General features: G+C 40.9%; 1 protein-coding gene across 1 annotated transcript; it reads left to right on the top strand.

The window, feature by feature from the left end:
• Positions 1-381: 381 nt before the first annotated feature.
• Positions 382-5,531, top strand: tal2 (T-cell acute lymphocytic leukemia 2). The gene is made up of 3 exons (XM_028577738.1): positions 382-849; positions 3,445-3,568; positions 4,700-5,531. Exon 3 carries the CDS (start codon positions 4,714-4,716, stop codon positions 5,050-5,052), a length of 339 nt encoding a protein of 112 aa, XP_028433539.1. The 5' UTR covers positions 382-849; positions 3,445-3,568; positions 4,700-4,713; the 3' UTR covers positions 5,053-5,531.
• Positions 5,532-12,397: the final 6,866 nt, after the last annotated feature.

Here is a 12,397-nt window from a genome sequence, read left to right as displayed (position 1 = left end):
TAATTTATTTCAGTCAAATAGTTTAATATAAAATACTGATATTTTATTGTTTTGCTAATATTTTAAAATATACAATTTTTGTAAAATATTATAGTGTTATAGTATTTATTATGCCCTGTTTTAAAACGCTTGTATTTCCAAGCACAAACAGTATTTGTGATTTATTAAATCAAACTTATAACACTTGTTTACTAATTGTACGTATTATTTAATGTACTGTGCTGTTAAGCATTCATAACTGGTGTATGAACAGATAATGAATGCCAATATAACACAATTGTAATTTAATAAAATCTTTTCAAAGGTTTAGCTAAATACTGCCAAATACTAAACATTTAAAAACCTTACATCTTCTTACAACTACATTGTGTTATATAAAAACATCATTATTACATACATACATACATTTATTATGTTTATATACCGTTTCTAAGTAATAAGGGGTTGTTACCAATTTCCTTTTACAAAATAAGATTAAACATCAAGATTACAACAGTGTGCACATTCTGCTTTTGTTTTCCTCCATACAGAGCATGCTCCGTAGTGAAAAACAAACTGTGATTTATGGTTGGAGGAGTGGGATCGAGGGTCTTTCCCAGCTAAACTGATAAAGCGTCTCATTTTAGCAGCTCCAATGGTGGGGCTATTTCTTTTTTTTTCTCATTTAGTGAAGCAATCCCCTTATCATCGTCTCTCAGCATGTGGAGAGAGTGCTTATCTTCACGAGCCAGCAGAGTGAAGCCAGCTCCCTCAGGAATGATCCCCAGACAAAGACAACCCCGAGGGACATCGACTCCAAGCCTCTCTGCCTCTGGACAGCCATATCCAGCACTGGCTAGCCACCGCCAGGTTTTTAATTTTTTTTAAATATCTCTCTCTCTCTCTCTCTCTCTGTCTCTGTGTCTCTGCCGGCCTCTGCCTTCTAACAAGCAGTGGACAAACAAAGAGAAAGACTAAAATGTTTTGTTTTTTTAATGGCACAGGAACAAAAGCTGTGGGGCAGGATGGTCAAAGGAGTCCCCACATGAAGGCTCGGTAAACACCAGCAGTAATGGTGCTGTAATTGCCCCCCGACTATACTAAAAGCCCCTGGACTGAACGGGACAGGGGAGATATTGTGGGAATTAACAGGCTGTTTAAACCAATGCCTTCCTTTAGATTTGGATCCCACTCTGACTACAGCTGTAAAGGTCACACAGCTGTTATCTTTAATCCCAGGCAGCAGTTAACAGCAGTTAACTGTGTCACCTGTGTGTTTCCTCTCGTCTGTAAATAAAACCCACAGCCCCGGCAGAGGAGGGGGATTTCCTGTGACTTAGGTGCACAATTGTTTGCTTAAACCTGAACTGATTTAAGATGGGACAAATTACAAATCCTTGAAAGGAAATTAATAGCGGCAGAAGCAACACAACGTATTTTGACACAAAGAAACAACAATCGCAACATGTTAAATATAATAAGAAGAGGTAATGAAGAAATAAAGCACCGTGCATCATCACTGGAGACAATCAATCCATCAGTTTGGCCCAATACGTGGTAATAAAGTGTCCAGTTTATCCTCCCTACATACAAAGTATGGTCAGACCCATTTTTAGCTCAAATTAACATTCCAGTTATTACTGGGACTGCATACCGTGGCTTCATTGTATTTATTCGTCTTCTTTTTAATATGAAGTCAAAGTTTGTTGACCTGTGTTATTACAATTTAATCTGCTGGTGAAATTGTATGTTAATTGACTTGCAAGCGAGAGAGCAACTTTTGAGCGATTATTATTGGGAGAATAAAACCATATTTGTTTTATTTGTTTAACAGGGTGCCAACTTCGACCTTTTTTAAGAAACAACATAGAAGGGAAAACCAGACATGTTTGTACTCTTTTGATCCACAACTCGGAAGCAGACCTAGTTCCCAACAGTCACGCTTAATCAGCAGTGAATAACATGGTTGTCGTCTGACTAATCGATTATTCAACTAACTATTGTAGCTCTACTACTGCAGCACCAATTCTATGTCCAAGAATCATCTACACATACGAGTCTAATAAACACGCTGTGAGCAGTAATAAAAACAGCAGTAACCTCTGTTATTCAAGCTCCTTGCTGCCAGACCTGACCTCATGACATTTAGTAGTAGGCTTTAGTAGTCATCTCATTTTGCCTCTCACTGTGCTTACATATTAAAACGCTACACTTAATTTAACCTAATTAATTCCCCAAGCAGCTTCGTAGCATGTCATGCTTCTTTCCCCTAACCTGCATGACAGATACATTACAACAAATCGGGTATAATCTTCACCTGGCCATGTAGGTGTGATGAAAGTTAACTGACTGGGACCAAATAGCCTACAGTGAGTGTGTCTGCAGACCTTCAGCCTGCAGTGGAGGCTGGATGGAGCCAGAGAGCGGCGGCGCCTGGCCTGCAGGTGCAGCCTCTTGGACGTGCAGCGGGGCCCATGAATGGCCGATTCAGAAAACGGCCCCCATCGGGCCCGTTCTCCAGGCCCGGGGCTAATCCCAGCCCCTAATCGGATTATGTAAATTCCTACTCCACACAGAGACTTTTATGGAAGGCTGCGTCTTTGAAACAACACTTGAAGGGTGTAAAAGGAACAGAGACAATTGGTTAAACTAGACTTGTTTTTTTTTTTTTATCTGAACGGAGGTTGAAAGTGGGAGGCAGAGAAGGGGGGAGAGAGAGAGAGAGAGAGGTTGGAGGAGAGGTGAGTCAGGACGCTGTAATTTATGTGTGGCCTCTTGGAATGGCTCAACAAGATTACCATAGTCATAACAAAACCCACATTGTTCAACTGTCAATCTGGATATGGTATTTTTACCTTTTGTGGCCCAATCAGGCTCAATTCAATAGCAGAGCAGGCAGTGATATCAAGGTCTTTTTTTTTACGGTGCAGGGGATGGTGGGCTGTCCATGCCTAATGTCAGAGAAACAGAAAGGAACAAGTGTCCACAGCAGTAAGAGAAGGATCAGAGAGATGAACGTCTCAGTTTCACTTCAATGGGAACGTATTTGTCACCTTTAGTGCGAACTTTCAAGGATTAAATGAGCAATGAATCATAAAAGCAGCACAAATAGTTACTTAAAAGGCTGTTGAGAAAAAAAAAAAAAAAAACAGAATCCATTCAAATGTTGCATAGAGACACCTATGACAATCGTTTAAAGTGATGATTTGTGGACAATATAATCATGAAGCCACCTCCGCTGGTTCTAAATGGTAGAAGAGGAGGGGGCGTGTGTTTTAACAATCACTGCTCAGTTAACACCAACCTCACACACAATGCCACAGAGGCTCCACGACAGCACACGTCACACAATAGGGTTCACCCTGCTATAAAATGTGGGATGCGAGCATGCAGCAGTCTTACCCCATCCCTCCCTCCCTCATACTCCCTCTCGCCTTTACTCTCTTCTTCCCTCTCGCCCATCAGGATCTCTCAGCGAGCATGAGAAGACACAGCTGAGGGGACATTTACTGCCGGACCCCTGGATACTGATGACCTGCGGAGGACGACTCTGCAACTGAGATTTCTGCACATTTCTACACACGTACAGGTGAGACATCTGTGGTATATTGAAGCATTTATTTCCCCTTCAGGCCATGTGTTTCCACTTTGGTAAAGTCAGTCATTAATTACTGACAGTGTAATACAAGGAGATGTGATGTACTCTTTGCTTGCAGCTGTAATGGGAAATAAATGATGTGTAATTTAAAGATCAAATTATTGGTTCATAATAATTTGAGTTTTTTGTTGTAGAACAGCTTTTATTTAACCATAAAGTCTCTTAAAATATAGCAGGGCTTTTTTAGCATTTAATAGCACTATGTAAACATTTAATAAAAGGCATACTTATAATATAGTTGTAACATACATTTGTAAGTGTTTATTAATGTACATTTGTTAACAGTTACATCTAATATGAAAACACATGTTAAACTATATTGTCATTCATTATCCGTTTATACACCAGCCTCAATTTATGGTGTGGGCATCCATTAAAGAGGACCTAACCATCCATTAAAGGTTCATATACTGTTTATAATAATAATAATAAAAAATAATAATAATAATGATAATAAAAATAATACTGTAATACTGTTAAAGCGTTTCCAAAATCTAAATTTAATGTGAAAGCCTTGGACGAGCCAAACAATCGTTTGAACATGAAGGAATTCCAATTTTAAACAAAAAAAGGTAAAATACGAGGGTTGTATTATGCGGAAAGAAGCAGCAAACAACATAGATTAGGATACATTTTCTTGTACAATTTTATTAAATAATTTCTATCAATATCTGCAATTTTTGTGCAAAGAACTACAATAAGGTGGCCAGTTCCCCTCCTAACATACATTCCCTCTGCTTTTTGCTTCTAGTCAGTCACCTCAGAACTAGGATTATGTTCATTAATGATTAATCTGCTGATTAATGTCTTGAATAATTGTTTTGCCCATGTATACAAAAAAAATTAAAGTGAAATTGTCAATTGTCAAAGGTCCAACCAAGGGTCCAAAACCCAAAGACATTCAGTTTCGTACTATCGTGTATGACAGAGACGAGCATAAAATATTTTACATTTAAGAAACTGGAAATTGGGGATGTTTGGTATTTTTACTTTGATTATCTAAACAGTTACCGATTCATTTTCTGTCAATCGACTAATCAATAAATCGTTGGATCTTTGCAGCTCTACTCGGCACCATGACCAGGAAGGTGTTCACCAACACGAGGGAGCGCTGGCGCCAGCACAACGTCAACACCGCCTTCGCGGAGCTCCGCAAGCTCATCCCCACCCATCCTCCGGAGAAGAAGCTGAGCAAGAACGAGATCCTGCGTCTGGCCATGCGCTACATCAACTTCCTGGTGCAGCTGCTGGAGAGCCAGAGCGGTCAGCCGGCCAGCCACTCCCCCACCGCTCTGCTCACCTTTCTCAGAGGAAACATGGAGCAGCTGCACTCCCCTCCGCACCCCTGGGCCCTGACCAGTGACACTGAAGTCCCTTCGCCTGGATCCAGCTGCGACAGCTCCGAGGCCTGGTAGAAACCACACACACGCAAAAAAAAAAAAAAAAAACCCTCGAGTGGACCTTCGGACACTTTTCCTGGGGTTTAAAAAAAAACTGATATTGTCCTTCCTCGAGACTCATTTTTGCCTCTGCATTTGTCACCCGTGTGTGACACTTGTTTTAATGCAAAAGATGCAATATTGTGTTATATTTGTAGACTCCAACCGTGGCTCAAAATGTGGTCGCAGCCTCCACGCTGATCAGTGTTGAAATATGCTTTGCGGGTTCAAATTAATTTGTATTCTGCATGGATGTGTGATACAATATTCCCTTCATGTCTTCATGTTAATATTCCTTGTTGCCGGTCCACCTGGAACTAATTTAGTTTGCAATGACAGGGTGTTTTGCAGATGAGGAAAATGGAGGGGATTAAGGAATTTCTCATTTCAAGCAATAGATTCAGCATTTGAATAGATAAAGGCTCAGCCAATTCTCCAGCCTGCAATCGTCTCAAAATAGCCAAGGGCACTTTTTTTTTTTTTTTTTTTTAAATCGACATGCTGTTTTTTTTTTTCTTGAGAAGACTAAATCTGACCCTAATTTTCATTTACGAAGGTTATGTGACTTCAGAAGAAACAGTTCTGTGAAAGACTTTTGCTGGTTCTCACCCTTTGACGCAGCAATATTCAACATTTGTTGATTACAAATTTGTGATACTTCGGATTGGGCTGAGGAATTTCAGCAAAACTGCCGATCCTCTTTCAGTAATTTCATGCTTGACCACACAATATTTTTGAGTTTTTGTAAAATACGCATGTCATATAGCCAAAGATTATGAATTGATTGTCTACTGTGAAGAGTGTGCTACTTATCTTCTGATACCTCTTTTGTAAGTTATTTTGGTGTGCTTGTGAATATGCAGTATGTTATTTATTTTAACTATTTATTTATTTATTTATTTAATGACTTGTTAATAAAAAATACTTTCTGGATCTTTTTAATTAAAGAGGTCACTATAAACATTTGTATTTTTTTAAAGCAGGAAACACTTTAGGGCTACTAAACATTGAATTTCTGAGTAGACTCCAAACTATGAACTAAATCTTAGCCTGTGTTTGTCAGTATGCATACTAAAACACCTGAGTTTTGAGTGTTGAAGGATATGATTGTCCAACAATGCAATGCACAAGGAATTGGAGGGAAATACAAATAAATTGTGTTTAAACAGCCCCAGGAACACCTAATAAAAAAAACCAAAAAACTATAAAATCCTGGAAAAACAATCTCGTTGCACAGGCACCAATACTGTACCATTTCCTGTTAGTATAAAACAGTTTAGTATGTTGTTTTCTTTTCTATACTAACTGCAAATACATAGTATACAGATAATTGGCATATACTGTATACAATTAGTATGTAGTGTGGAATAAGGACACACTGTTAGAATCCTCTGATGAAATCATTTCACACTGTGTAAGACAACTGTTCTGAAGTTAAGAGTGGAGCTGCTGTCTCTTTGTTGGTGCTCAATAAGCCCAGAAACATTTGTCCACGAGTCCTGTGATGAGCGTGTGGACACAACGCTGACCTCTGCTCTCTGTCCACTGACCAGAGGTCTCTGAGAGGAGCGCTTAACTTGTGACCCCAGGAGTCGGAGGTCATTCTGGAGTCAAACACTGTCCGGTTGACCAACGTGCAGATGGAGTTTTCTTAAGGAAAAGGCCACTTTGTTGCTACACGCGGTATTTGACAAGATTGAAGTCATAACTTTTAAGTGTAAAGATAGGAATTACTTGAAAAGGAGACTGCAGAAATGTCAGAAGCCACCAATTAATTCCTGTTAAGATTCCAATTGTCTATGTAAACTTCTATACCCAACATATCAATGTGCAAAATGTTACTGTGCAATCAAATGAATGGTTTATATGGGACATATAACACCATCAAACTATCAAAAAAATAACAGATGAAAATAAACTATAGTCTTAATTAGGGCTGCAACTAAAAATATTTTCATTATTGATAAGTCTATCGTGTTTTTTTTATTATTATTAAGCAATGAATTGGTAAGTCTATAACATTTCAGAATAGTGAAAAATCCCCATTATAATTTCCCAGACTTCAAAAGTAAAATCTTAAAATGGCTTGGGTATTCAGTTTACAATAATATAAAACAAAGACAAGCAACTGCTAGCAGAAAACATTTGTCATTTTTGCTTATTAATTTCTTAAGCGCCAAATTGATTATTCAAATAGTTTTCTGTCATTTGACAAACTGATTAACGGACGACGTGTTTCGGCTCCAGTTCCGATATCAGCAGTTTTGTTTGCGCCCGTCTCCTCATATGTCATTTAAATGGAGGTCAGACATTTACAGGCCTAATCGCCTATTGTGACTGTAGAAAATGTGCCCCATTTTCAGGCAAAAGGCTGTAACTAACTGAGCTGAAGAGTAAACACTGAATTGGTTTTGGGCGCTTCCACTCTGGTTGTTAAACTCTGGCTAATGGTGTGTAAACGGAGTAGAGGGCAGCTGGACACACTGACTGGAGGCCTGTGGGAACTGACAGGTGACTCTTTGTAATCCTGCAAAAATACTAAATAAATCGTATTGTACTGGGTGAGGGAAAACAACTGTACAGCAACAGTCTGCCTTTCCCACAGCATGAATTTTGGAGGTATTTACCTCTTGTGCAATTTCACAGAGAATTGAGCAATTTCATGGTGAACTGAAAAAACACCAAATAAAACTACGGTGGGTATTAATAGCTGGACATCTTGATTATATAAGGTGCAATATTTAAAAAAAAAAACAGTTTAGTTCTTTGTATGTTGAATATTTTGGTATATTTCAGACTCCCTAATGTTATTCCAATTATTCAGTCATCATCTGAAACTGGATAGGAAGACGTGACAGCTTTTCCCCATATGCTGTCAGGCTGTGAAATGCATTTTGCTGATACACCTTATTTATAGAAATCGCCCCATCACAGTATGAGCATTACTCTGACCTCAACTTTCTAGCAGGATTATGAAACCCTGTATTGAAAATAATAACAAATCTGTACGCTTCTCATTCCCTCCACCAAGTATATTTGCCTGATTGACTATTCTCTCCCAAGTATGTGGGTAATCGTCTATTGAGAGCACATTTCCTTATCAGCGTCTAGCACACTGTCTGAATCTGTTATCACAATGGGCCAGATCAGTGCAGGCAGCCCCTCGCTCTCCCGGCTGAGGCGCCCATGAAAAAGAATTTCTGGAGTTGGGTGCCAACCGATAGGCTCTGAGCTCTTTATCCCCTTAAAGCCAATTCACACTCTGCATGTTTAAATATCTCAGCTCAACCCCTGCCCTCCCACTCCCGTCATGCACTCAAACCCCCTCCTCCTTCCTCCCTTTTCCTCTCGCTCTCTCTCACCCCTCCATGGCTGCAACACCAAGCGTGGACTGCTGCCACAGCCAACCTGCAGCCCGGATGGGTGGGTGGGATGCAGGTGCAGGCTGGTTGGAGGGTAAGAGAGGAGGGGTGTCATCCATTGTTGGGCTGGACAGCACGCTCTCTCCTCTGGAGCACCCTCTGATGGGGGAGCCCACTGACAATCACGCATCCTAATCTGATTATGCAAATATCTACTTCAAAAAGCAATACACTGTAACCCTTACCCTGTGGTGGAAAGACAGAGTGAGGAAGGAGGACGGAAGGAGAGGAAGCAGTAGGAATGTACATAGGAAGGGCGTAGAATGCGCATTTTGCACTTGTATTCAAAATTTAGTGTCAATGATTTTGCAATTGTATGCAACACCCTGATATACCTATCATTAGATTCTCTCACACGCTCTCTGTACCACCAGGGGAGGTCTGAGGGAGAAACGGTATACACTTACACACTCTGAATGGCCACTGACTCCCTCAACAGGCTATTGAATTCAATATTCAAATGCTTTTTGTTTTTCCAGACGCTCCTGAATCCAGCGTCAAAAGGAATCTACAATGTTAATGAGGGGACCAAAGTACCCAGAGTTAAGATTTAGACGCCCAAACAGTCTGAGGTGACATTTCCCAAGAACAACACAGCCTCAATGCCACCGATTCCTAAAGGCATGGTCAACAACCCCCGCCTCCCGAATATTCACACCAAACTGACCCCTGTGGCCCCAGCTGGTTTTTGAAATCAGCTGCCTCATTCTACTGCTGAATACATCTCTACAGCCATGCTGGCGGCTCTGTGAAGCTGTACTTACTGTAGCCACAGCAATAACTTAGCTAAATGCTAACAATCAGGATGCCAACATGTTTACAATGACACGGTTAACATGCTGATGTTTAAAGAGAGTCCCCCCCTCTCCCCCCTTCCAGTCAGCCTATTTCCATCCTGCAACTCCAGTACCTGAGAAGCATTGAAGAACAAGACAGAAGACTAGAGAGATTAAACAGTGGATTATTATGTGTAAAATTGCAAAAATATCATTCATTCATGCATGATGGCGATTTAAACCTATTAACTTTAATAAAGATAACTAAACATGCTATTCTTGTCATGATCATTAAGGCGTGGCGGCGCTGCGGTGCAAATTCAACTCATTTTTAGTACATGTTAACTCAAAGATTCGTAGAAAAAATATAAACGTTGGAGGCCATTAATCAGCACACAAAGTCCTTGAAATCCATTCTGCAGTTAGCATCATATAGCCATGGCAGAAAGAAAACAAGGCAGTTTAATTTTGGTTTTACTGCACTTTTGTTTGCAGAGTAAAGTTGAAGTTCAAACGGAACCTGTTAGAGGCATGTTCCCTGCAGGGAGATCACAAACTACTGTAAAACCTAAGTGTTACTCCTCCAAGAGGCCTCAGGCAAAACTGTAACTACAGTCTGCACGCACTTTGTTCAAATGCCAACACGCTGGCAAACGATTAAGGAGGAAGCTTGGGGTGCATCGCTTAGGCCTAATTGAACAGAGGAATTATGGTATTCTTCGGTAGCCTGACTAACTTGAACCGTTGTTCATGTGAAATCTCAAAGACAGCCTGATGCGTTGTTTATAGACTATTTGTGGGTTGCTGTTTTCTGTTTGACCTATCTATTCCTGTCGATAAAGCATAATAGGGTCAATCCTGTATAGTGCATACACTTGTAGCTGTTGTGTATCTTTGGAAGTCATTGTAAGTCGCAAGCGCAACATGCCAACAGTTTCTCTTCAAAATGTCATTTAACCTTAGCAACCTCTCCATTCCAACCAGTCACCTAATATCACCTTAGCAACCTGGGATCCTAGGAGCAAATTAAGAGGGAGAATAAACAGTAAGAGCAGAGGATAAGCCAAAGAAAGCAACCTGGAAACAGTGAGTTCTTTTACTGTACTACTAAGATGTTTTTGGTCAGTACAGTATGTACACACTGCATTACACCCCCTGACCCCCAAAACTCTTAATGTTTAACACAATTAGTACCAGTGATCAAATGTCAAACCAAGTGATCTGCAGCTAGATAAAAACATAATCCTTTAAAATGCCTTGCCTTTTCAGAATTACAGCAACCCAAAGCACACTGATCTGTAATTACACATGTGCTCAACCAAATGTAGCACCCACAAGGTCCCTCCAAACAAAAAGGCTCAATAGCCAACAATACAACAGAGACCAAAGCTACAACAAAACTTACCTAACCAAGGCATGAGCTTTAGTGCTTCCACCAGATCTGCAACTTTAATTTGCACCCCCAGTTACTCACTTTGCAACAATACTGGACATTCAGTCACCTTAAAGGGGTGATAGAATGATTATATAGGGTATTTTACACTGTTCCTTAAGGTCTCCTAATGGGGTATGTAACATTAACTAACCCTTAACTACCCTGTGAATATGGCTCTATTTGGAACAAGAGCTTTTCTTCCAAATATGGTATGCTCATGATTATTCAGAATGAAGTGCGCGCTGATTGGTTTGAGCAAACTACATAGAAACACATGGGAGACTCGACAGCAGGTCTCATATTTCAGACACTGCAAAGTTATACATTGTCGTGCTATTTCGTTATTAAATTCACTTCTGAGACTTTTTTTAAGCGAGAAATCAACTATATAAAGCTCAAATATGGGCCGTTTTCCGAAAATGTATGGCCAATTGCAAATTTGCTGTGTTGCCTGTGTTGCTGCCTGTGTTGCTGCCTCGCCGCCCGGCTTGCCTCCCTTCACAGACCCCGGCCTGCTGTGAGGTACTTGGAGCTCCGTCACGACTGGCAGCCCACAGCACTCGCGCAAAGTCACCATCTTTTGGGCTAATGGACAACCAAATGCCGCTGCCCTGACAGAGCTCCAGGGCTTGCAACTCCCCTCTTACTGCTAGCTAAATGGCCCGTGTTTGAGAGTGAGAGCGCGGTCAGCGAGCTTGTTACACCAGCAATCTCTTACCACATGTTACACACATGTCACGCCACTTATACAACATCTACCTAAATGTCTTATAAAGCTAACAACGGTGTCTGATTTCAAGTTAATGAATATTTGTGAAGACTAGCTAGAGATTGCTGGCGTAACAAGCTCGCTGACCGTGCTCTCACTCACATACACCGGGCATTTAGCTAGCAGGAAGAGGGGAGTTGCAGGCCCTGGAGCTCTGTCAAAGCAGCGGCGTTTGGTAGTCCATTAGCCCAAAAACTGTGACTTTGCGCGGGTATGGAGTGCTGTGGGCTGCCAGCCTAACGGAGCTCAATCGAGCTCACTGCAGGCCGGGGTGTGTGAAGGAAGGCAGGCCAGGCGGCGAGGCAACAACCCAGGCAGCACCGGCGCTGAACTCCGACACACAGTCGGACAAAATTTGCAATTAGCCATTCATTTTCGTAAAGCGGCCCATATTTGAGCTTTATATAGTTGATTTCTCGCATAAAAAAGTTTCAGAAGTAAATTTTGTAATAGAATAGCAGAGATCTGCGTGACCTAGATTCAGAAGACTACTTGATCTCAGGTCAGTTGTGTTGGTTAGCCTATGTAAATGTTGTGGCGTGACTGTTCTCTTAATACACCCATGGGCGTGACAAAGTTACAGGTCTTGGGAGGTTGACGTCAACTTCCAGCTTTGTTGAGATTCGCCCGTTTTCAGCGGCAGTTTCAAAATATGAGATTTTCATAGTAAAGGGGTGTCAATGGAATTTTGAGCTTCTATGTATGTCCTATTTACCCACCGAACTGTCGTTATTCAACTATGACAGAGTAAAATCGGTTTTGCATTCTATCACCACTTTAAGGTGTTCCCTACTCATTTGGCACCAAAACATGTTCAAGAAACTCACTTCTTTAACTCCACAGAGCTCCCAGAAAGTCCTCCACACTAGCCATTACTTACGAAACCAAGAGGATGAACTTTCTGCCCAAATATACACAA

The sequence above is a fragment of the Perca flavescens genome, chromosome 5 (assembly GCF_004354835.1).
Source record: "Perca flavescens isolate YP-PL-M2 chromosome 5, PFLA_1.0, whole genome shotgun sequence".
NCBI classification, from domain to species: Eukaryota; Metazoa; Chordata; class Actinopteri; order Perciformes; family Percidae; genus Perca; species Perca flavescens.
The sequence above is the reverse complement of the archived record's forward strand: the minus strand, read 5'-3'. Positions and strand labels throughout refer to the sequence as shown.